The sequence below is a fragment of the Cydia amplana genome, chromosome 10 (assembly GCF_948474715.1).
Source record: "Cydia amplana chromosome 10, ilCydAmpl1.1, whole genome shotgun sequence".
In the NCBI taxonomy this organism is placed as follows: Eukaryota; Metazoa; Arthropoda; class Insecta; order Lepidoptera; family Tortricidae; genus Cydia; species Cydia amplana.
In genome coordinates, this window is record NC_086078.1 from 13,138,596 (window position 1) to 13,164,242 (window position 25,647).

Genomic DNA, 25,647 nt, shown 5'->3' on the forward strand with positions numbered 1-25,647 from the left:
ACTGTTTATGATCTCAGATTGATTAGGACCAAGTTCTTTCAAAAATATCAATCACTAGATTCGTGGGTCGGATCTGAAATCAATCATGCCCGAATCGGTTGGCAACGGGTAGTCTCTAATGTATTGGAAAATTGGATCCCGTCGCTGTAAGTTGTTTAAGCGTTCCTGTTTATTTGCTAACAGATTTCGGAAAAATTCAAAGTGGCTACGTGTTGGTATCGACTGGGACTGACTTCGGGGTTGTGTAAATTGTGTTAGTGTTAAATTGTGTTCGGTCTGCGTATTAAAGCATGTTTGCAAAAGTTTAATTTTTGATAAGTAAATGCCGACTGCAACATATTTTTTAGCTACCTGTCAGGAATGTATTTTTAATTTCGTCGCTTTGCGAATGTTCTGTCCCTTACGGGCGCAGTATGCGTCTGTCCACGTTCCACCTGTCCAGTTTCTTTGTCCAATGTGTATTTGTGTCTCACATTTTGCTTAATAAGAGAGTGAGACGCAATGCACATTGGACAAAAAAATTGGACAGGTGGAATATCACCCTTAGACCAGAAAACAGATACGTCAAACAAAAATGAAACACTTCTCGCATTGCTGTGCCAAAATCATTCGGTTTACGATATCGGAAAAATATTTCTCTTCCGTTCCCCGGATTAGGCACAGGTTGAAGTGATACCGTTTTGGATACGTTCAATAGCTTTCGAATATATTCGCGAGGTAACTGTGCTACTATGTTGCGCAATATGTTTTGCGTGTTTCGATAGAAATGCTATGTTGCCGCCAAAACATTTTCTTTTAATGCTAGTGAATAAAGGACTGACTTTGTATTGACGGGTAGGGTAGCAAATATTGTTTTTATGCTATAATATTTTTTGTGAGACAGTTATGGTCTGTAAATGGTAGTACAGTCAAGCTCATAAACTACTTATACATATATAACTGGTTGACAACGCACAATCTAAGCCGTTGGAGATAGCACCTTAAAAATAACATATATATGTTCTTTAAAATTTTGTAAAGCTTCAGTATGTAACAAAGGGTTTTTGAAAATACTAAGAAAATTAAAATTGAACATTTTTGGCGGTTTCTACGCGACCCATGTCGCTTATGGCGGCTAGTTCAATATAAACAGTAGTCTCATGATTTTTCTAGCGTCGACAGTACGAATTTACTGCCAGTGACTCAGTGACCTCTACGGTAACTATTTATTAACCTTTTCCACGCCGTGTCAAACACAAAAGCTGTCACTCAGACGCTACATCATTGAAGTGTCAAAACTGAAGTTGAACTTTATGTTTATGCACGTAGGTCGATGTTGCTCCGTGGTCTGTGACCGATTAATCGGTCTTTGGCGTTGAACCTACGGTGCGGATATATCGGTCATTGGCATCCAAAAGGTTAATCTGTGCCTCTACCTCCTCCTCCGCCACTCAACCTCAACAATAAACCCGTGGCAGTTGACGGCGTGTCATCTGTGCGCGCGTTCAGTATGAGAGACCATTGAGAGACACTCCATTGGTGTTTCCGATCGGGTGCACAAGAGGGGAACTTTCTAGAGCTGCATGTTCTTGAAAATACAATTGTCTGTTCCGGTTTTACGTTTTCCATATATAACAGTACAGTTAAAGGTAGTTTAGGGTGCAATTTACACTGGATTGTTTACCTAAAGCGGTTACTCTATCAAAATATGAGTTAACCAGGCCACCGATATTGATTGATACGGCGAATGACCCAAAATCGACGTATTGTAATTGCGCCTTTGTGTTGGGTTTAAATGCAGTAATAAATTATCAATGTCAGAGTTTATTCAAAACACTGTTGGTTCTTGAAACTAGTTTTTTTACTTTTATTGACCTTGTAAAGAGTTTCCTTGATTTTTTTTCTTTGTAACAAGTATTTTCTTCGGGATTACTCTTAAAGCTAGGTTAGGTACTTATAAAATGAAATGTATTTGTAAAATGACTACTTAGCTGGTTTACAACATGTTTACAAAAACCGGCCAAGTGCGAGTCGGACTCGCGCACGGAGGGTTCCGCACCATCAACAAAAAGCGGCCAAGTGCGAGTCGGACTCGCCCATGAAGGGTTCCGTATTCAGGGGATTTATGACGTATTAAAAAAAAACTACTTACTAGATCTCGTTCAAACCAATTTTCGGTGGAAGTTTGCATGGTAATGTACATCATATATTTTTTTTAGTTTTATCATTCTATTATTTTAGAAGTTACAGGGGGGGGGGGGGGCACATTTTACCACTTTGGAAGGGTCTCTCGCGCAAACTATTCAGTTTAGAAAAAAATGATATTAGAAACCTCAATATCATTTTTGAAGACCTATCCATAAATGGTTTGATGTTTGGGTTTGATGAAAAAAAAAATTTTTGAGTTTCAGTTCACAGTATGGGGAACCCCCAAAATTTATTGTTTTTTTTCTATTTTTGTGTGAAAATCTTAATGCGGTTCACAGAATACATCTACTTACCAAGTTTCAACAGTATAGTTCTTATAGTTTCGGAAAAAAGTGGCTGTGACATACGGACGGACAGACAGACGGACAGACGGACGGACAGACAGACAGACAGACAGATATGACGAATCTATGAGGGTTCCATTTTTTGCCATTTGGCTACGGAACCCTAAAAAGTTGGGTCGCTATATTATTCTTGATGAGACAAGATAAAAAGAAATAGTTGTGCGGAAAGAGAAGAGTCGTGAAATGTTTCCGCACAGACTCTAGCAAGTGTTATCAGCTCTATATAATTTACCCGGGAGCATAGAAATCGAATCACATACTCCTTGATTTTGAGAAGATCACATCTCGAATACAAATGAGTTGCGGATCGATGCCATCGCCAGTGAGATTTTACTGCGAGCAGGAGGATAATCGAAAAAATACGCAGACACATGCTCTGTGGACAAGAGGCGAATAAAAAAAGGTGATAGTTTATGGAGCTGAAAATTGTATAATTTTTGGAGTCTCAGCGCTGTTTTTTATCGCTTCTTTGAGTACTCATCGATTCTTCATTAAGCAGATTAATAACAAACCATCGTATATCTATAGTGTTTTGTACTGGTCTCTACTCTATTGTTTCCTAAAAAGTTTCCTAAATAATTAGGCACTACTAAGAGCCAAAAAGAAAGGAAGAATTAATAGGTATAATAGGTTTTCCCACACAAAATTGGACTACTTTAGTGTACAGACAAGAATTAAAGAGCTAATTCAACGACGAATTCGTAGTGAAAGATTCAAGTATTTTAATATTTAATTCATAATCTCGCGCACGCCGCCGTTTTATCGGCGCCGACCCCTATAAAAGTTCTATCCCTTTACGAGAGTCCTTGCTTTACCTTATGTGATTAAATTATTTATTCCTGTGTAACCACTTACTTAGTTACGGGTGATGGGACTTCCCTAGGTGTTCGTTTAGTCTCCCCTTTGACTATTGGACATTTCTATTCATATGTACCTACTTATTATATATTTATAAGCCTGTTTTCTGGAGGGGTGGGCAGAGATTATGACAATTGATACGATTCTAACGATACGATTAGTGTGTACTTTAATAGCATTTTCGGGTAGGGAAAATTTCAAGTTACAACTAAATAAAAATAAAAAAATTATGATAATAGTAACCCTACTCGCTCATATTCCTATAAATATACCATCTACTTTCAATAGTTTAAATAATATTTTCCGATTCATATTTAATTGTAACGAATTTTTTTAAATTAGACACGCAAAAGTTATATCAAAATCGCATAATTTATTCTCTAAACATTAATCCTACCAAAATATTGCATTTTCGAACAAGAATTGACGCGACCGCAATGCTGACGCTCCTTCAGAGGGGGACAGTCGCGGCCCTCGTTCTGTCTCGCTCGCACAACCGTTCTCGTCCGGAACTTGTCGCCATAGCCGCAGGTTGTCGAACATGGTGTCCATTCGCTCCAGCTGGATACTAGGCAGTCGTCAGCTGAAACAATACAGTAATTTATCAAAACAAAGAATTGGAATTGGTATATACTTGACAGAATATCGCCCAAGAGCATGCCCGGACGTAGAGGCCAATTCAAACTTAAATTTCGACATCGAAATGATATAATCGCCGCCTTCTGTTGATGTAGTTCTTCTAACAAAATATAGGTACTTACGTTGTATCTTGTTAACTGCGTGGTGCAGACGGGACCTGAAGTGCCGGGGCAAACGCTTGCCGAGACCCATCCTGTGGCCTTGAGCTACGGCCAGCACCACATCGTCCATGTTCCTAAGCTCGCTACCGAACTCTGCTTCTGTTGTCGTGGTTCTGAAATGTGTAGTTGCCTTATATTTGGGTAACAGCAAAGCGAAAATGCTCTGTATACTCGTGAAATTCCGCTTATGCCTTACCTACACTGAAGAGATTGGTCAAGAGATAAAGATTCTACCAGATACTTACGTAGTTGGTGCTTGAGTTACAACAACAACATGATTCTCGGGCAAGTCAGGTGCTGGTGTACCAAACGGCTCTTCTTCCAAATCCATAAGTTCCTCTACTGGGTTCTTTGTCGCCATTTCTTCCGAGTCTGCAATTAATGCCCTGAGTTTCGGATGCCCTTTACGATCGTTCTTCTTACGTAATCTATTGATTAGTTCCTTTCGGACTAAGTTGTTGATATCGATTGTAGAATACGCTTTAATCTGAAATAATATTAACGTGAAATTAATGTTATTAAGATACGTTATTTCTCAAGCCACTTAAAGTATTCGAAAAGTCGGGAGTAAATTTGTTTTAACTTGCTAGCACATTCTACAAAATACAGGCAGGTTATTAAAGTTGTTTTAATTGTTACTACTATTGGCTGTAAGCCGCACGCTTCAAGATCTTGTTTTATCTTCACCTCAAGAGTTTCGATCTATCTATCATTCATTGTTTGTATTTAGAATACTTTCTTGATCCATCTAGGACCTTGTCTGATTTCTATCAAGCTGAATCGTGGGCCCAACAAACCAATTGTGCGTACCAATGTACCTACTTAAAATAAACGGTGCTGTACCTTAGTAAATTCCACTTTAGCAATAGCCGGCAGTTCCCTCAGTGACGGGTAGTAGAAGCCAGACGCCGGATGGTTGGGGTACCGGGGCCTGTGCTTGAAGACAGGCTCTGGAGGGTCGTTGTCCCAGCGTGGAGCGGTGAACGTCAGGCCCTGGGCTGCTCCGGCGTCCAATGGGTACAACTGTAAGGAACAATAACTGCCAACACTTTCTCGCTAATTTGATTGTGTCTAAGGACATAGCTTTTTTAAACTTTCCATTTAAAATCTATAAGTCACCATGCGTTCAAAGGAAACAAGATGAATTTAAATAGCCACCGAATAATAGCCAGCCTAGTACTTTTTTAGACCGGCATCGCCCGGACAGGTCACACACGTAACGTCAATACTAACTAAACTAAATATCTATTGCCAAAACCTATGTGGTATCTCAAATAAAAAGTATGATCTGGAACTTTACTTGAATAATCTTAGCGAGTTACAACATTATGTATGCGTGTGTGAACACTTCCTTACGCCCATTTCGGCACCTCTATTTAGTTTGACAGATTATAAACTAGCATCTTTTAACACAAGATCAAAAAAGAAAAGGGGCGGTACTCTAATTTTAGGACATAATAGTAGAAGTTATGAGGAACTGTCTATTTGTAAAAAGTGGCATAAGGACGAATTTTTTGAGGTGTGTGGTATTAAGGACTTAAATACTAATATTAATGTATTATGCTGTTATCGCAGTCCAAATGACTCTAATTTTCATAAATTCATGGAGCGTCTCGAACTGCTGTTAGAGCACTTTTTTAGCAGGAATTGTATAGTTTGCGGTGACTTCAATATAAACTTGCTTAAACATGACAAAAATGTTGCCGAGTTTATGGCTTTACTGAGATGCTATAGGTTCAGATGGCTCGTCACGTCCGTAACTTTTATACGCAACGGATCTGAGTCATGTCTTGATAATATTTTAACAAATCTACCAGATGACTGTGATGCTCTTACAGTAGTAGATCACAATGGCATGGCAGATGGTCATGGGGGTTTACTTAGCTCTTTCAAGGTTATCGAAGATTATAAAGCTAGAAAAGGGATGGAAGTATGGAAACTCGTAAGGAAATATAACGCTAAGGGACACATGCAATTTCGTGAGAAATTACAGCTAGAAAACTTAAACTACGTTGGTATAAATACTTTTATCACTAAGTTTAACAAAATTTTTGAAGAAAGTTTTATCAAGCGAAAGAAAAAAATAACAGCTAACGTAAACTCAAAACTTAATTGGACTACTAAAGGGGTAAAAGTCTCCAGTCGTATGAAGCGCATCCTTGTTACACATAAAGGGCCTTTGTCCGAGTCTCTGGCTGAGTATAGGAAAAGGTATATAACTATCTACAGACGAGTGGTGAGGCATGCTAAGCGTCTGGCTGTGCAGTCACACATTTTAAAAGCCAAAAACTCAGCCAAAGAAATTTGGAAAGTAGTACAAACGCATCGCAACAAGACTTCCAATAGGCTTGGTGATAACATAATGTTGAAAACAAATAAAGGTAATGGTGACACTGTAATGTTGAACAAACCTACTGATATTTGTGATGCTTTCTTAGATCAGTTCGATCAGGGTAAGGACACGATCGGAAGCATTGATCAAGCCTTAGCACTGCTGAAGTCAAACGTGACCAGGGTTGAACAAGATATTGCATATGAGCAAGTAACACCTTTAGAAGTGGAAAAATTGGTCAAAAGTTTGAAACCAAAAACCTCATGTGGCTATGATGGCATTCCAGTTACCATTTTCAAGGATAACATAGATGTACTCGCTGGGCCGTTAGCTGGCTTCTTTGATGCCTGCTTTGAGGCTGGTGCCTTTCCGGATCAATTAAAAATAGCAAAAGTAATACCAATACACAAGAAAGGTTCAAAGGTTGACCCTAAAAATTATAGACCCATTTCCCTTTTGCCAACCCTCTCTAAGCTTTTTGAGAGACTGATAAAAGACAGGCTTATAAGGCACTTAAATGAAAATAATATCTTAAGTAAACGCCAGTACGGGTATCAAAAGAGCAGGGGCACCAATGAAGCCATAAGCACCCTAATTAAAGATATCACTGATAAGCTGCATGACAAAAAAAAAGTCGCGGGACTTTTTTTGGACCTCAGCTCAGCATTTGATACGGTTAGTCATAGCACTCTTGTAGCTAAATTGCAGCACTATGGGATTAGGGGTAAAATACTGTCTCTTCTTAGGTCTTATCTTTCGAACAGGAAGCAGTTTGTAGAAATTAAATGGACACAAGATCACAGTGAAACAAACGTTAAATCTAAAACTGCTGCTGTACATAAGGGTGTTCCGCAGGGATCCATTTTAGGCCCAATCCTTTTTGTGATATTTACCAATGATGTGATCCAATATATGTATAACTCCCTGCCGGATATCCAATTAGTAGTGTTTGCTGATGACACTAACGCTGTAATCCGTGCTAACAACCTACTGGAGTTAAATGACAAGGTAAATAAGGCTCTCACGTTGTTTAGTGCATGGTTCAGAGTTAACAATTTAAAGCTAAACTGCAATAAGACAAATGCTTTACTCTTCAGTACCACGACGAGGAAAAAAGATTGCTTGAAAATTTGTTTAGAGGGTGCCAATATAGAACAAGTTGAATCAGTGAAATTTCTTGGAGTGCACATAGATTCAAGATTATGCTGGAAAGAAGAGTTGAATTCACTAACTAGCTCACTCAGTTCTGCATGCTATGCACTCCGTAGCCTGAGGGACGAATTGTTGTTAAGTCAACTTAGGATGGTTTACTTTGCGCTATTAGAGTCTAAACTACGTTATAGTATAAAACTATGGGGGAATAGCCTTAAGTGTAATGTCCAGGCTGCTTTTATATTGCAAAAAAGAGCGATCAGGATAATGGCAAAAGTACCACAGTGGACTTCATGCAGAGAATACTTTAAAACATTTAGAATTCTAACTGTTCCTAGCCTCTACATCCTTGTTGTGCTCAAAGATCTGGTGAAAAATCTATCTGAAATAGAATCAACAGATGAGAGAGATTTACGGCTGTCTTCAAGGCGGAAAGATCTGCCTCATACTATTGCTACACGACTGAAAGTAGTCAAGGACGCTGAAGCTTATCAGGGCATTGTTCTTTTCAACAAGTTGCCTATAGAGTTAAAGTCTGTTTTTAATTCAAACTTATTTGGAACTAAGCTTAAGAAAATCCTGCTAAATCAGTGCCTATATGCAGTGGAAGAATTTATGAAGGATGAGAGATTTTGATTATAGGGACTTATGTAGTAGCTTATTTATAATACGATTTTTTTTTTTATGATTATCTAATAGATATTTTTAAATTCAATGTTACTGCTGTATAATTGCTAATGTATGCTGTGTATTGTATTGTATAATTATTATTTAAGATGAGTTATTTTTTTTGACATGTATTTTTATTGCTATTTAATTCTAATTCTAGTTATTTTATTGTACATTAATGTTAATATTCGAACACAATCTTGTATTGTTATATGAATAATAAATAATAATAATAATAATAATAATAATGTCAGTACTAACATCTAAAGTGATTTGGTCTACCCATGATGAGTCGACACAGAGGTTGAGGCTGTCTACTCCAATAAACCAATCCGGAGACGGTATAATGCGGGACATTAGCGACACCTGAAACAAATGAAGGAATCAGCCATTCATCAATAGTAACCTTCAAAACATGAATCTTAATGTGTATCATACAGCAGAGCCCGTCAAAGATAGAGTTAAACCAAGAAAAGTCTGAAACGATTTTGAGTGCAAGTGTTATTTACGTCATAATTTCATAGAAGTTTGACGTTTAACAACACTTGCATTTTGCATTGCGTGTGCTATCAAACCGTTGTAGAGTTTTCTAAGTCTAACTCTAGCTCTGCACTGACTTTGGCAAAACAAAGTGTGGAACGGCAGAACAAAAACCATAAAATGGCGCTTAAGTCCTATATTATCTGTGTACACCAATGTTAATTAGACTTCGGCTTCACTTAGCCTTTCGTTCGAACCCTGACATGGGTTCACGTAGGTACTGATAGTTTGACTCGCTTGTAATTTACATACATAATAATGCCAACAAGTTTGAAGTCTCTCCCACTGGGATATGGAGATAGTGTGGCGTTAATTTACTGGGTCTCTGTTGTATACAATACTGTGATTTTTATTATTCCCTTGGGTACTTCCATTACTCAACAGTGGCATTATGTGAAGCATTTATTATTTACTATAAATAAATATACATAGTTTGTTGTTTAAAATAACACTTGCACTGCGTGTAATATGCACTTATCTTGGTCTAACTATATACCGGCCCGGTTGGTGGAAAGTGGTCACCAGGAGCCCGCCTCAGATTTAACAACCTCTTACGGTTTTGATCTTGTTTTGGTACGACCTTGAAGGTCGCTCACGCTGATTGGTGCATGCGAAATGAATTGAAAGCCGTGCGTAAGATCCACGCCAATCACCAAGACGATCGTATCAAAACCACTTAACTAGAACCAACTGTTAAATTAGAATCGGACTCCAGCCCGCGGCAGGCAGCAGGCAAGTTGCCGGTCTACTAACCATACTGTGTTCAGCATCCACAAACACAGTGTTATCAGTCTCGCCCACGCCGGCCGCTATCCTCGGCGACGAGAACTGGTCGTACACTCGCGGCTCGTCGTCGCCTTCCTCGACCAGTGCGTCCAGTTTGCCGTACTGGGCGAACTGCCGGACTGAAGGGCGGGCGGCGTCGCCTACTCGGAACAGGGTGTAGGGTGCGCTGTGGGATTGGCCTGGAACATCGTCAATTACAAGGAAATTAAATCTCAGCTTTGATAAAATATCAAGACAAGATGACAATTGTTGATAGACACTCAAGACATCATGGAACGGTCACCCCTGAAAACTGACAAACTTTGTTTGTGAAAATATTAATACAACCGACCTTTTGTTTTTAAAAATGTAATAACTTTGTAATATTCTAGGATGACATACCTACATAATTCATTTTCACATTTATGTGTCATGACAGCTACGAGGGTTTAAAAATGATTACAAAATATACTTTTATCCTTTTTTTAAGCTATTGTACCTATAATGCGGGAGTTCCTAAACTACGCTATCCAGTTCACCTTAGCTTTTACCGAGCTTGATTGAGGCCATTGCGCCGGGAGATATGCAAATCAAGCCATTTCTTGGCTTTTATGACCGCTCAATCCTAATTATGGAGCGATGTTCGCTTAAGGCTTAGTGGGTTTAACCTTAATTAACATAACATAAAAATGTACACACGGCTGCAAAAGTAGGTACATACCTACTTTATGAATAGAATTCAGCCTTAAAGCTCCTCGCTACGCTCGTGGTTCAATTTTGGAATCTTTCGCCTGCTCGGGTATCAATAATAGTACGAGAGGTTAAACAACAACTTTGCCCCCTTGTAAAACATCTAACTAATATGTCAATTGTAAATTCTTCGTAAATTTTATTACAACTACTTATGCATCCATTAAAATTACGAGTCTTAAGAAATTTCACGAATTCCACAAAATATTAATAGGGCTCAGAGGAATTTAATTATTCTGTAATTTTGCTAAAAAAGAAATGCATAATATTATTAAAATTTCGAGATTAACATTTTTGGGCTATTTCTCTTATATTTGCGTAAACTGTGTCTTTTTATTTCCATTAAGTATTCATTTGGCCGTCGTAATGTATACAGAAGATGACATTTATATAATAAGAACATTGTCCCAACAGTTACCCGACATGGGCATGCAATGCTTACTTACATCTACTACTACAATACTACTAATCAAAATACCTAACCTAGTATCTAATCTATTACTATAATTTTATACTTAATTATTTATTAAAAAGAATTTGTGTATGTTATACAATGCCAATTGTTTAAAATTATGTGGCGAAAATTATGATTGCTCTCTTTGCAAATATTGAACAAACCTAGGAAAACACATTTATATAGGCTTTCAATACCAAATTTTATTGAGTAGATCGAGGCATATACAGAATGAAACAGCTTCTTAGCTGACATTTCTTTTTTAATAGAGCCAAGAGTTAAGTTTACAGCCCTAAAAGCAAAAAGCCATTAAGAATTTTATAAAAACCCTAAAAGCTCCATACACTCCTGCAGTCCCCTATGAAATGTAATTTATTTACAATATACCAGATTCCTTCCAAATCCTTACAAGGTTCTCCACCCCAGAGTGTTTACACAAAAATGACGTCGGCGCACAAAACAAATTATATTTGTGTGTAGCATACAACTATTTCCTATGGCAAATCCATTTGATCTTGTTCTGTCTACATGTTAGGGCTGTCACAAACTTTTTATTGTATTCTACTTGAGAATTCGGAGACTTGGGGAAGTCAATATGAAAATAAATAATATACATATACTATTAGATGTCTCCATTTTAAACTCTATTTTTTTATAACGAGTACTTTTGAGTTGTAAAAATAACATTTTATAATAAACAAGCATTAAATTAGACTCTGACCTATGTTAATATATAATTTTCAACAAAATAAGTAATCTCAAGACTTATTCAACAATATTTAATCGGAAAATAACACAGTAGTTTATTCACAACCTTGGGAACAAATCAAATTATTTTATTAAATATTTTGATATGTGTTTTTTTTTAAGTAGTCACACTACTATATATAAATTATTAACTGAAATAAATGTTATATATTAAAGAAAAAGTGACGAAGCCCTCCAGTGGAGGCCTTCACCACTGGCTTCGTCACTTTTTCTTTAATATATGACATCTATTTCAGTTTACAGTAGGTAGTCTATTTTTAACCTGTCGAATCCCACGATATGACTTCACCATAAGCGTTCTGGCTCATATATGAGCCAGAACGCTTATGGTGACGTCATATCGAATAACGAAACTAATACTTGATTGACTAATCTGATATAAACGGCTTGAACTCAGTATTTTAAGTTTAATAAAAGGAATTTAATGCCCTCAAAGCCCTCAAAGTAACGTGCCATCCCTGGCTCCCTCTTTTTGATTGAAAACAGACAAAAGACGGTTTTTGCCTTGAAAAGAACAAAATGCCTTTCAAATGCCCGCGCTGGAGATTTATATCCGGAGATAATTCAATATCGCTTTTCATAAAATAATGGAGACGGCATCGTTTCGGCTTAAAAAGACGTTATATATTTTTTAGGTGTTTTTTATGGAGTTTATGCGAAATATCTTTGTCTTGTGGCGTTTATCTTTGTTTATCAGTAGAAAGTACACAGTTATATATAAACTTGTTTTTGTGATATCACTGGGAAATAATTTCAGTATGTTTAAATTAAAAGGAAAATCTCCTGATACACACAAAGTCAGACCAAGCTAACTCAGACTAAGCTAATTGCTCAAACAAAGTTTGGCCATGTCATAATTTATCTCAAATTTCTATGAAAAAATTAAGTTTATAATGATACTTTCTCACTTTCATCTATTCAAATCGGTGCAAAGTTAGCTAATACGCAATCTAACAATACAGTATAATTTTCGTATGTATAAGTGAGCTTCCCAGAGGTTGAAAGACTTGGTGTTTTCCGCATTAAGTTTGTAATCAGGCCGTCAGATAGCGCCCTGTAGTGGTAGGAACAAATAAATACAGCCTTATCTTAACGCCACGAAATGTCTTTTAACTGCTTCAAGCAAATGTTACAAAGTTACCTTTGCGGTCGTCGCAGCGTTGCCGGCAAACGAACAACTTTCTGGTGACGTGTTGCGAATTTAGTTTTATTTTTGCTCGGTGTTTGAACAAGTTTGTAGTTGTAAAACATGATTCACATTTATAGGTACTGCCATTATGAGTATTAAATTAACAAAATTATAATTTTGATTTCATAAAAGTTTCCACGCCAAATCCACACGCTTAAAAGCTTCATAACAATGACTTAAAACTATCAATTTATCTAATAACATATGTACTTTATGTTATACCTTTAAACGAGCAATTCTTGTATATTTATTTACTTATTTATATGTATATATATTTTGAGGATCTCGGAACCGGCTCTAACGATTTCTATGTTTGCTATATGGGGGTTTTCGGGGGCGAAAAGTCGATCTAGCTAGGTCTTATATATCTAAATATTCTTTCTATATTATTCTTATATATATAAATAATATTCTTATATATATAAATAAATAAAACGCGGATTTTTGAGATTTTTATGTTTTCCGAGCAAAGCTCGATCTCCTAGATATTTTACTTTATATTATACTTTATTCTTTATATCAAAGACATCATTTTGTCAACTGTCAAATAATTAATGTATTCCATGACCATCAGGCACAGCCAGTAAGCAGATGCCAGTTTTGTGCACACACTTAAATGTCTTGCACTGTGTCCAGTGTAGAGCGTACTTAACAGGAAACTTCGTATTTTTACTGCCCGGCTGCCATATTGGATTGTTTCATTAATTACGTTGAATGAAAATACAACACACGGAGTGGGCCAATTGGATTTTATCTGCGGACTGCGATCTTTCAGCTATTTTCGAAGAATTTCTTTAGTACCTTGCCATTTATTGTTGTCGAAACAAAGACGTTTTTATTACAGTAATTGGTTGGGACAAGCTTTTACCGCTATTTCAGAGTTAATTTGCTCTGCGGAAAAAGACAAAAATGTTGTGCTATTAAAATGACTTACATGTTTTTTTCATGCTAAAACCCAATGTAAGAGCTATTTTTCTATTTTTTTTTGATAAAACGATCAATCAGCTTGTTTTGCTAACTAACTTGTTACATCACGGGTACGTATTGTAAAGTTTAAAATTAAAAAAAAAAAACTAACGTGTTGTTTTGACTTAAATTCAAAATAGCTAAAGTTTAAAAGGATGCATATTATAATGTCTAAAATTAAAAACACTAATGTAAATTTACCTACGTCCAAAATCACTAAAATCTAAATACCTAATGATTAAATACCAAAAGCTAAAAATGTCTAATGGTATATTTGGTTTTACTTCAGCGTAACCTGTTTGGCAGAAATCATTTTCAATGAATGTTTAAATTGCAGAATACTTCAGTTTGCATAGTATACAACTCACCACATACAATATTTGCAAGTCCGAATCTTAAGTAGGTAGACTATTGTTAACGTGGCCGATTTTTGTAAACCTTAAACAAACAAATCCGATTAGGAGCACCCCACTATCCACGTGGTCTTGTCTGTCCTACCCCTAGAGTGTATGTCAAAAGCCGGAGGCGCAGAGGGGAGGCTTTGTCTGCAGCGCCGGAGCAGATGCGGAGTGCGAAGAAATGACGGCGCGTCGGAGCCATCCGGAGCTTCAATATCAAGTCGGACTGCGCATCTGCTCTGGCGCTGCGGGCAAAGCAGCCCTTTCGCCCTTGAGTATCAAGCGGCGGGCGAGGGCTGCTTCCCCTCCGCGCCCCCGACTTTTGACATACACTCTAGGGGTAGGACAGATAAGACCACGTGGATAGTGGGGTGCTCCGATTCGGATCTTCCTTTGATTCGGATTTTGGCATTTTGACCATAGGGTATTTCAAATGTTGGTGTATCAAATTTAGGTGACATATCTTTAGGTATTTCAAACATTAGATATTTAGTCCAATAGGTATTTTAAGCTTAGGTAATTCGTAGGTAGGTGTTACTTGCTTAGGTATTTAAAATCATTAGGTATTTAGATTTAGGTATTTTGAACGTAGGTTAGTTTTTTAATTTTAGACATTGCAATACGTACCCGCTCGGTAGCATACCTAATATTAAAGTGTGTGTTTTTATTAAAGTGTGTGTTTTACATAGTCTTTAATTTTCGTAACGGTCTACAGAGTTATTTATTAACAAAAAAGAGTAACCTTTGTTTGCTTACCAAACACGGGAGACCATTGCGCCTTAGGCCAGTTGTCGGGATAGTCCTTAGGAAACGCCTCCTCGCTCCACAGGGTACGAACGGTCAATCTATACGTCGCCACATCGTCGTCGTCACAAGCCCAACAAGCACAGATAAAAAACAAAATGGCCGCCGCGTGTCGGCTGGTTCCCATTTTGAAAAACTTTTAGTTCCAGTCGTTGTTCTATTGTTTACCTATGCTTATTTAGAAAAACCGCATGTAACCGGTCGTTAATATTACAGCACGTTTCCGCACCGGCGCGTGCGGCTGCGTTGGGCGGACGCAGTTGACTTTTCTATTTCGGAATCTCGTCGTTCGCGGACGGAAATAAACACGGGTAACGTACGAATATTATTTTGAATTATTTGGAATCTGAATGCATTCTGGGTATGCGGGCATTTGGAATTAAAAATTTAAGTGTTTAAAATTTTCCTTAAAATCATACCTAATAATAAGTACGGGTATGTCTACTGTGTCAGACACAGGACGAGAGCCTATTCCTTTAAAAAAAACCGGCCAAGTGCGAGTCGGACTCGCGCATGGAGGGTTCCGCACCATCAACAAAAAATAGAGCAAAACAAGCAAAAAAACGGGCACCCATCCAAGTACTGACCCCGCCCGACGTTGCTTAACTTCGGTCAAAAATCACGTTTGTTGTATGGGAGCCCCACTTAAATCTTTATTTTATTCTGTTTTTAGTATTTGTTGTTATAGCGGCTCGTGAGATACAGCCTGGTGACAGACGGACGGACGGACGGACGGACGGACGGACGGACGGACGGACGGACGGACGGACGGACAGCGGAGTCTTAGTAATAGGGTCCCGTTTTTACCCTTTGGGTACGGAACCCTAATAAAATATTATTTAAACCACCAGCTCGTCTTCTACTTTTTTTGTTTTCAAACAATGTTTCATGGCATATTTACATAGATTTTATGCAGCACACGTAACTGTTCTAAGTAATATAATAGAACTCTTCGCAGGCCAAGTGCCCTCTAAAAATATACCCCGATAGATCCTAAATCCCAAATTGCTATCATTCCTTCCACTTAGTTACGTATTGCTGGGCCTGTAACAATAATTTTCTTACCTTCAATAATTCAGTATCGAGCGGTGTCAGGTGCGGCTTTTCCAATAATTTCACCCTTAAATAAGGGTGTTTTTCTGAACCCTTCCACGTCCGGGCCCGATTGATTGATAGTAGTTTAAGATAAGATGGAATCTGGGACTGAATGGCGTTTTAGTTGCGTGAAAATTAGATTGTTTCGGTAAGGTCTTATGGATATCTATAGGAAAATAACTTAAAAATGATGTTCGTCTGTATAGTTTGGTATAGAACTCTTATGGAATTATTGGCCAAATTAAATGACGAAACCTTAAGAGTTGGTTTAGACTAATACAGGTATTCTTGTACTCTTTTGGTTACGTTTACTTATTTAGGTTTAGTAATCGATTAGTTAGTCTTCAATTTTTTCTTCTTCTCTTCAGCTTAGGCTTAGGGCTCGAATATTCTTGCTTCTGTCTTGGGCAGTTTGTAATCCCATCCCCAATACACATCTCTTGCTCCACGGAACGGTGACAAGTAATGTCTGTTATTCCATATTCAAATAGGTTTTTATTTGTACATAAAATAATTATTTTTTCACCACACCAGCTCGGAAAGGCTTACTTTGCACTTCAAAAACCGATAGCAAAGTTGCATTTTATTCACATGTAAGGCAAAGTAATCAAATGCAAATTTTGAGTTGTTTTCATTTGGATTTGATTCTGTTTCATATTTTACATATAATATTTGCTTCGGGTTGGTGTGGTGAAAAATTTTGTGTTTCACTCGGGGGTAAATTTTGTTTTACCCTCGTGCTTTGAAACCCTCGCAACGCTCAAGATTCCATTTTTCGAACCACTCGCTACGCTCGTGGTTCAATTCTGGAATCTTTCGCTTGCTCGGGTATCAATATTAGCACGAGCGGTTAAACAACAACTTTGCCCCTTGTAAAACAAATAACTATTATCGGCTCCAAAAGTTTCCTATGAACCGCGCGTCAGCAGATTTCGGTAAATAATGTTTATATCCGTATCGGCTTCCCATTATCATTTGTTCATCGACATTATTTTAATTGTGGTACCTAATTTGTTTTATTGCAGTTCAGAGTTTTCTGTGTCACGAAATCTGACGTCAAATCAGACGTCAGATTTCGTCTTTTAAATTATGAACGTTTCAGTTTCCCCTAAACAGGCTGATTCCACGTCTTCAGACAATTTTTCGAGCTCAATATGTAAGACATACTAAATGGTTTTACTATAAATCATTACTTTTATAGTTAAATCTTATGAGGGTTCCGTAAAAATATCGACATTACATTTGTTGAGATTACTTGTAATAGGTAGGTACGTAGGTTATCAACTAATTTTAAAAATACGTAACTATTATTTTAGAATTTAGAGTATTAATTGGGTTTTTCAGCCTTATTATGTTTCATAAAAACGGATATTGCTTATTGAAACGTGTTTATGTATCTCAAATAACGTTGACCATGTTTCAAGGAAATTCTTAAAGCGAATTTGACCCGCCCAGATCCTTGAGGACCCTCAAGATTACCTAAATCAAACTTAATGCTTAAAGTGCGTGCGAGACCGCGGCGAGTCATTAGTGTTCCAAACACTGTGATGTTACCCGGACATGTCTCGACCCGTCCTCGAAGTGATCGAGATTGATGGTCACCTTACACTTAAAGGTGTCTCCACTTGATTCCACTTCAACTGTTAAAGTGATGCTTCTGTTTTGTGTTAGTGTTTTGTTTTTGTTGCGACGGAGAATTAAATGGGTTATCAATTTGAACTTCCTACATAAACTCGAAAAGACCACGTCTAATGTAATTTATTTAATATGTTTTCATCTTACTTAATTTCTTTGTATAGCTTTGTTCCTTGCTATCTAGTCGCTAGTGTGCGTTAAATTTAGTTAAGTTTACTGTAGCATTACCTTACCTATATTATGCATAGTTCTTAGTGAGAGCGTTTTAGGAGGTAAGTGCACATCTTCTGAACTGTATATCTTATCATTAACTTTGTTGAAACAAGTTGCTACGTTACCAAACATTTATTCACATATTTACACTCTCTTATATAGGCCCTAAGTAATGCTACTGTTATCTAGTTTACGTCGGGAACAGTGACATCTATGGGGGGATTTGGACAGTAAACTAAACAAACTTCATATCGGCTCGAACATACTCCCGCCTAAATGACAGAATGTCATTTCTTAATAAAATAAACATTACTAAAATAAAAAATCTCTCTTCGATAGCTCTTGTAGTTATATAGATTGTCTTCACTTCCACTTTTCTTTTACTCTATTTAGGAACTCGGACTGCCAGGGCTTCCAGAGACAAATTCTCAAAATTGGAAGGTTCACTTCGGCGCCGAGGCTATTAAAGGATTGTCTAATAGAGACCATCCAACGGATTTTAGACGAACTTTGAATCTTCCTCTCTCTTTGTCTCACTCTTTTCTTTCTTTCGCATAAAACAATCTCAGCCTCTACTCTTATGACTCTTTTCTTGTACAACTCTTCGCCTGTCTCTTCTGTCATATGATTATCTATCTCTCGGAACTCTAACTTCTTTGACATGTGATTAACCTCATCTCTCAAATACATGCCAATGAAAGTTTGATCTATTTGAACGTCTTCGTGAATCTCGACTTCTCCCTCTCCTCGCTCTGGATACTCTGTTTTGGAATCTCTGCTCATCTCCGTATCTTTTCTAGATGTGTGCTTCGATTTTGCTCTCGTTTCTATATCTTGCTTGAACCCTTGCTTGTTTTCTATCTCGTATTTTGTATCTTCTTTGTGCTCTTTCTCATTGGATTGGTAAGATGTTCTTTTGTACTCTCTCCGCAACAACGAGTGATGGCTTTTGTATATTATTTCTTGAAACTCTTTACTTAGTGAATGACTCTGCTCGCATAATTCAGATTTAGCTACTGGTATTGTGTGAAATGACTGTGACTTGGGATTCTCTCTGGATTGTGTTTGTAGGCTCGAATAATTGGGTTGTCTCTAACATAGGTGGTAAATTAAAAATACTTAAGGTTTTTACATCTTCTTCCCATTGCTCTAGAATATCTGCCATGTCTGCTTTCAACTCAATGTACACTTCCTCGCACTCGAAATACATGTTTTGCTTAAAATACTGGAAAGCGTCTCGTTCCGCCAACTTCGCGTGCTTCACTATTATTCTATGATTTACTGAGAATCGGCTCCAATATTCTTCCAAAGACTCTATTCTGGTTTTGACATGCCCGATCGTAATCTTCTTGTTTAATAAATTTTTGAAATGTTCTCTAGCTTTTAGTATTCTACCGTACGTAAATTCTTGTTCCGTTATAAAATCTAGCAACGACATCTTGGTATTTTAGAAAACATGAAATCTCAACTTGAAATAGATATCTAAAACTCGAAATCTCTTCTCTCGGAACTTCTTGAACGAGAACTACGGTAGGTAACTCATTTGCACTTTAAGGATTAATTCACAAACATTATTTTACTCAGCTATTCATTCTTGTAAATTCTTGAAAACATTTTTCTTGACACTACGGAAAATTCAGATGGATATTATTTTTGTTTTGTTTGACGTGAAAATTTTTTGACGTGTTCTATTTCCGAAATCGATTTTTTCCAAATGTATAAATTCTAATCTTGTGAATAGCACTGATTGAAAGCGGCGAATTTTCTGAATCTACTCGTAGGTTTGATCATATATTTTATTAATCTTATCTTCTCGAAATCTTTAATTTTAATTTTGTAATTTTGATGACAATTGCACTGTCTATGTCACTTTACTTCTTAGCTCGAAGGACCACTTTGTTTAAACAAGTTGCTACGTTACCAAACATTTATTCACATATTTACACTCTCTTATATAGGCTCTAAGTAATGCTACTGTTATCTAGTTTACGTCGGGAACAGTGACATCTATGGGGGGATTTGGACAGTAAACTAAACAAACTTCATATCGGCTCGAACAAACTTACTGTACTTACTTCTGTTGTTTCTCCAATAAAGAAAATAAAATAAAATAAATACTTGATCACAAAGCGTGGTATTCCACTTAGGGTAGCGGGAGTTATAGTCAATTTTATTTCTAAGAGACTTATTATGGACTAACTGTTTAACATGTTTTACACTATTTTGAATCGTATTTGTATGCCTTTCATGCCTTGACGTCAACAATAAACAAAATCACGCATTACTTAAGATTGTGAAACCACGTCCGCCGCCGTACCCGTCGAATCCAATATACTAGCTGTGCCGGTCGCTATACTTCATACACAAAAATAGCTATATTTTTGGCGGAGCATACTTTTATGAATGTTTTTATAGAAAAGGTAAAATATGTTCCAATGTGGATTGCCCTTAGGGAGCTCTTCTAGCGTCATATACTTTGACATATCGGACCGAACGTGTCGAGTGGTTTAAGGCAAAGGGTTCAGTTGAAAGGATGCACTTAATATAACATGATGTATTACTTTGCCGGAGTAAAGTTTATAATTTTGATTAAATTAGGGCGAACATGACATAGAATAGAATACATAAAAATTGTGTGCGATTTTGTCTTTTAAAACACAGCCACATGAGAGTGATTCACAAATTAAATTTATATGTATTTTTCCTGTGGGAAAAGAACCCAGATAAACTAACCCTGAAAGAACTAAACTTGAAGTGTTATATCCACGAAACGAGAGTACTAAAGACCGTAATAAAAACTTCAAAATTATACACTCGAAACTTTAAACTGCTGAATGCCAGCATTGAATTGAATACGAATAAAACTCCAACTGTATCGAACTAGCAGCAATAACGCAAATGATTCGAATACAGCTCAACTGACCTAAGCGGTCCTGAAATAGCTTTTGTTACCGACGCATAAAACATCATTTACTGTGGCGCTTTAGTTTATCAACTGCAATCTGAAACTGTCCGTCAAATATACCTTTATCTTCAAATTAAAGAAATATAGAGTTTATCGTATTTAAAATAAGGGTGATTAGAGTTGGATTTTGAATTTGTATGTGGCCCAATGCAGGGCAAAGTTAGGCAAAGTTTCCGCGAGACAGACGGCAGGGATCGAGTTGTAGGCGATTAACTCGATTCATCGATTGAACTTAATTTATAGCCATTTAAAGTTAGAATTTTAAAACGATATTTTATGCTAATGAGAACGTTGAGTTGACATTTGATAAAGTACTCTGTAATTAGAGAAAAGTTTGCACAAAACGAACTTTCTGAAAATAGTAATTTGGTATTAATGCAAAGTGGGGGTTTGGTGCGAGCGCGTGTATTAAAAACCGGCCAAGTGCGAGTCGGACTCGCGCACGAGGGGTTCCGCACCATCAACAAAAAATAGAGATAAACAAGCAGAAAAAACAAGCAAAAAAACGGTCACCCATCCAAGTACTGACCCCGCCCGACGTTGCTTAACTTCGGTCAAAAATCACGTTTGTTGTATGGGTAATCTTTATTTTATTCTGTTTTTAGTATTTGTTGTTATAGCGGCAACAGAAATACATCATCTGTGAAAATTTCAACTGCCTAGCTATCACGGTTCGTGAGATACAGTCTGGTGACAGACGGACGGACGGACGGACGGATGGACGGACAACGGAGTCTTAGTAATAGGGTCCCGTTTTTACCCTTTGGGTACGGAACCCTAAAAATCGAGCAAGTAAAGACAAGAAAAAGTTTAGGCACGGGAGCAACATTGCTGTTTCACGTACCTACAGTTTTACCTCTTTTTAAGAATGTCTGACTAGAATTTTCAAAAATCTGAATCGATGTAAAATTTCCATATATACTTTTAGAACCTGCTCAAAAATTTGACGAGAATCGGTTGAGAAATGCGATCTTTAGAGGAGAAACAATCTATGAGCATGAGTCATTTTAACCTCTATTGCGGGAAACTAAATTCACATCAGCCGTAATTTTCGCCAGCCGAAATAATAGGTACTTATTCTCGACTTTTGCGCACACGAACAATGAACCTTGCCGGACAGGTGACGTTAACTATTATTTGCTACTATAACTATAAGTACGTTGTTTATTTTGAAAAAAAAAGTGGCTAATGTACGTTTCAAGTTGCTCGCCATTTTCATGTAGAACGCTTTCCCTGGATGTCTTTTTTGTATGTAAACGTAGGTTGATATTATTTCAGTTTGGCAAGCTGCATATCGTCAAGTGAAGCAGGTAAAAACTTGAAATTAAACGAACGAGAGAAAGATTTTTCATTCCCTTAAATAACATCAATGCAGCCGGCAGAACACAGAACACAAGTTTGCGCATTCACTTGCATCCCTTACTCAGGCGTCTTGCTATGAGGCCATCATTCGAAACATTCTTCAAACTTTTTTAATATCGAAGCCAACCTTTGTTGTTGTTTTTCGTGTTCCAATAATTCTAGAAACTGGTCTGGTGGAAGTGAATTGGAAATTCTCGTAGTTTTCGCTTTGTTTGCGCAGAATTAAGTTTTGTTGTTGAATTATGTACTACTTTTGATGACGGTGTCGTGGGTGTCTTAGTCATAATACAATCCTCGGCATGTCTGAATAGTTAAAACAGGGGTCGGCAGACTTTCCGTGACTTAGCTTTGTGCACGCCCCATGCGTCTTCTTTAATGTAAAGTCGCCAACAGATATATAGAAGCGGCCAAGGCGTTCATCAATATCTGAAAGAACGTCTATTATCATCACGTTAAAGTGCGTGTACAGTTATTTTTGAACACCTTGGCCCATTTCTATATATCTGGTGGCGACTGCACAAAATTGACTTTTATGGTGTATTTGCATTTGGGACAGATGGTAATGATTCATATTAATGCACCCTGTCCGTCAGGGACGACATCGCTTTTGTTGATTTTACAATAAAATTCAATTGGATTTATCCGAGTTACAGAACTGACTAAAAGTTTGCTTAAATTAGGTAGGTACCTAAATAATATTAATTTATGTGAACTATACACGTCTATCAAGTATGCAGCAATATTAATTTAAGCAATCGTTAATCTTGGTCACAGGTGCGTGACACGGGTTTAACCCTTAACGGGTTTAACCCCACATCTTCCAAACGATCCGCGGGGAATCCATCACACCAAGGCCACGACGGGCATGTTGGAAATACATAGTGGAGCTTGAGTGATAATGAAGTTTAACAGTGGAAGTTTAAATTTAATAGACCCTCATATCACAGGTTTTAACCTAATATATGTTACACTCGTAAGTGTTAGGCCTGAGTGGACGCTCGAGTTGGGCGTGCAGCGGGGCGGGGCGTGCGGCGAATGCAAACGTATAGGAGCGGCCTTAGTGCACGCTGCTCAAATTACTTGTAAGCCCGACGCCCCGCTGCACGCCCCGCCGAACGCTCCGCTTCGAGCGTCCACTCAGGCCTTACACTAAATATAAACCACTGTTCATACACTACAATAAAATTATGGGTATATTTTATCTACAAGGTATTTTCTTAATAGGTCATGGGTAACAAATTGGTAATTAAGTAGTACTTAAATTGGAACTATGGACGGTTACTACATCATCGATAAATATTTCCTTCCATTGCTTACCCGGCTAAGGAGCTCCCATTCTTATGTCAATTAAAAATTGACATTTCGCTAGCTGACGTATCGCTAGTTTCCTTTCCAATGGTTCGGCCATCCACCGCAAACGCGGTTGGTCCAAAAACTTTTAAAACTAGTACTAGTGATATAGCACACTTCATTGTGAGTCGAGTAGACTTCGACAAATCTGACAGACTTTGTAAATAAAAGTTGTAAAGTAGTTTTTTTATATAATGGAAATGATTATAACTATAATTTTTTTCTGGCATTCGTTGTATCACGGAAATAATAACAAGGTAGTTTAGTATTCGTGTGATAGTGATAAAATTGCTTGTGCATTCTTAAAACTGCAGTAAGTTGATCGGTACCTAATATTGTTTTTGAAATTATCTAACCTAGTGTTATAATTATAATATTAGAAAAAACTGCAAAATTAAAAGTTCTTATGTTCCCCGCCCTGGGTAAACATAGGGAGTATACAATCCAATATATTTACTTAGCCAGCAAAATCAGTGCCTAGCGGAGGGACGTTTATAAATAAGCTGGTGATGGTGGTGGTAATGACTAAAAATTAAGAGGTATGTTTTTTACGGCAAAATTGGCCTTAGAAAAACATCTGCAATCGCGCTCTGCAACATCTGCAAATAAATTAAATTTGTTTCCCACCCGTGTGAAATATTCCTCTCTAATCTTGTCCACATGTCTATGTTATTTACAAAATATATTTTAAAACCTTCGCGTTTTGAACACATATTAAATCACATTTATAGGGTCTAACACGAAATTTATTCAATTACCTTTATTTACCGACGTTTCGACAGAGGTTTCACTGGTCATGGTCGCGGCTAACTGATGTTCCAGTAGTTTTTGCTGGGACATCTTTTATCTTTATAAATGTGAGTTAATATATATTTTAAAGTCTGAAAAGTAATATTAAATATTGCATAACGATGCATGCTGGAAACGCAGCCCTTAAAATTATGTTTCATATTATATAGAATATAGAGGCTCATTTACCATTTAAAAATGAGTCTATTGGTATTTTTTGGGCCCTCGAGCACCAATTCCAAAACCTCCAAGTTTAGGTACTAGGCAGCTAACTTGCGCCACCCTCGCTCAGTTTTAGGAATGTTAGGCATCATTTCGGAATCAGTCGTTCGTTACTATTCATCATAATTATTGGCCTGTACATCAATAAAATTATGATTAAAACAGCGGCGTAAGAGTGCGGCACTTCCGTAAATGACTAGTAAGCAACTAGTAAGTCCAATGCGAGAGTTTAATTAATTTACACAAATAAGACCGATACATATACCACAATTTATTATATCATTGACAATTATTTTTCAAAATGTCACGTACCACCAAACTATACAGTCAAAATATGACACGTTGACAGCTGTCATCGAGTGCCCTTCTGTACCCCGAGGGACAATCACCGTTGAACACCGAATCAAATGTCTCAAAGGTTTCATTGCGTTCTTCTGGAGATGCTGTTACGTGAATTATAAGCAATCCTGGATTAAACTCTTGGCCCGGAGCTATGTCAATCAAAACAGTTTGACTATCTCCGCTTGTCGACCCTTCATTTGTATCATTTTGGGAATTAGAGTCCGTTGAACTTTGGGCGTACACAGTGAAAGCGTTTGCTTCAAATAAGAAAACACATACAAGCACTATTGCGCACTTCATATTTGATGACTGTTAGTTTTGAACATACTCGAAAACCTTTTATATAAAAGTTATTACGAGTAGAATAGTTGTGTATAACAGGAACCATTATATGTAATTTTTATGTCGGCCGTTAATGTCGCAGCGAGCAATATCATTTTGTAATTGCGCTGTGCTTTAGAATTATGATTCTGAAATTCATGTTGCAAAATGTTGTAGCAAGTCGGTATCTAATATTGCACTCATTATGCCATTACCTTTGAAATACAGCTATAATAGCGGACGCAACTCGCATGTTCTACTTAAAATAAGTACATGACGACATAGCGATAAGTTTTTCTGTTTTTTAATGTGTACATAATTTTATATTCTTTTGCTGTTCTAACTATTTACCCTTTATTTTATTTATTTTATCTTAT

The 25,647-nt window shown here is 37.2% G+C and overlaps 1 protein-coding gene across 1 annotated transcript; it reads right to left on the bottom strand.

Moving 5' to 3' along the window:
• Positions 1-3,768: 3,768 nt before the first annotated feature.
• LOC134651848 (spondin-1-like) lies at positions 3,769-15,264 on the bottom strand. The gene is made up of 7 exons (XM_063506969.1): positions 14,929-15,264; positions 9,636-9,847; positions 8,604-8,708; positions 5,033-5,212; positions 4,435-4,676; positions 4,151-4,302; positions 3,769-3,972 (listed from the first exon to the last, which is right to left on the bottom strand). Exons 1-7 carry the CDS (start codon positions 15,101-15,103, stop codon positions 3,770-3,772), a joined length of 1,269 nt encoding a protein of 422 aa, XP_063363039.1. The 5' UTR covers positions 15,104-15,264; the 3' UTR covers position 3,769.
• Positions 15,265-25,647: the final 10,383 nt, after the last annotated feature.

What these genes read in the sequence shown, in the direction of transcription:
- LOC134651848 (XM_063506969.1), bottom strand. Translation starts at nt 15,103, where the DNA reads ATGGGAACCAGCCGACACGCGGCGGCCATTTTGTTTTTTATCTGTGCT. An exon ending in CTAAAGTGGAATTTACTAAG is followed by an intron (nt 4,677 to 5,032) that starts GTACAGCACCGT and finishes ATATTATTTCAG; the next exon opens with ATTAAAGCGTATTCTACAAT. An exon ending in CGCAGTTAACAAGATACAAC is followed by an intron (nt 3,973 to 4,150) that starts GTAAGTACCTAT and finishes GTATTGTTTCAG; the next exon opens with CTGACGACTGCCTAGTATCC.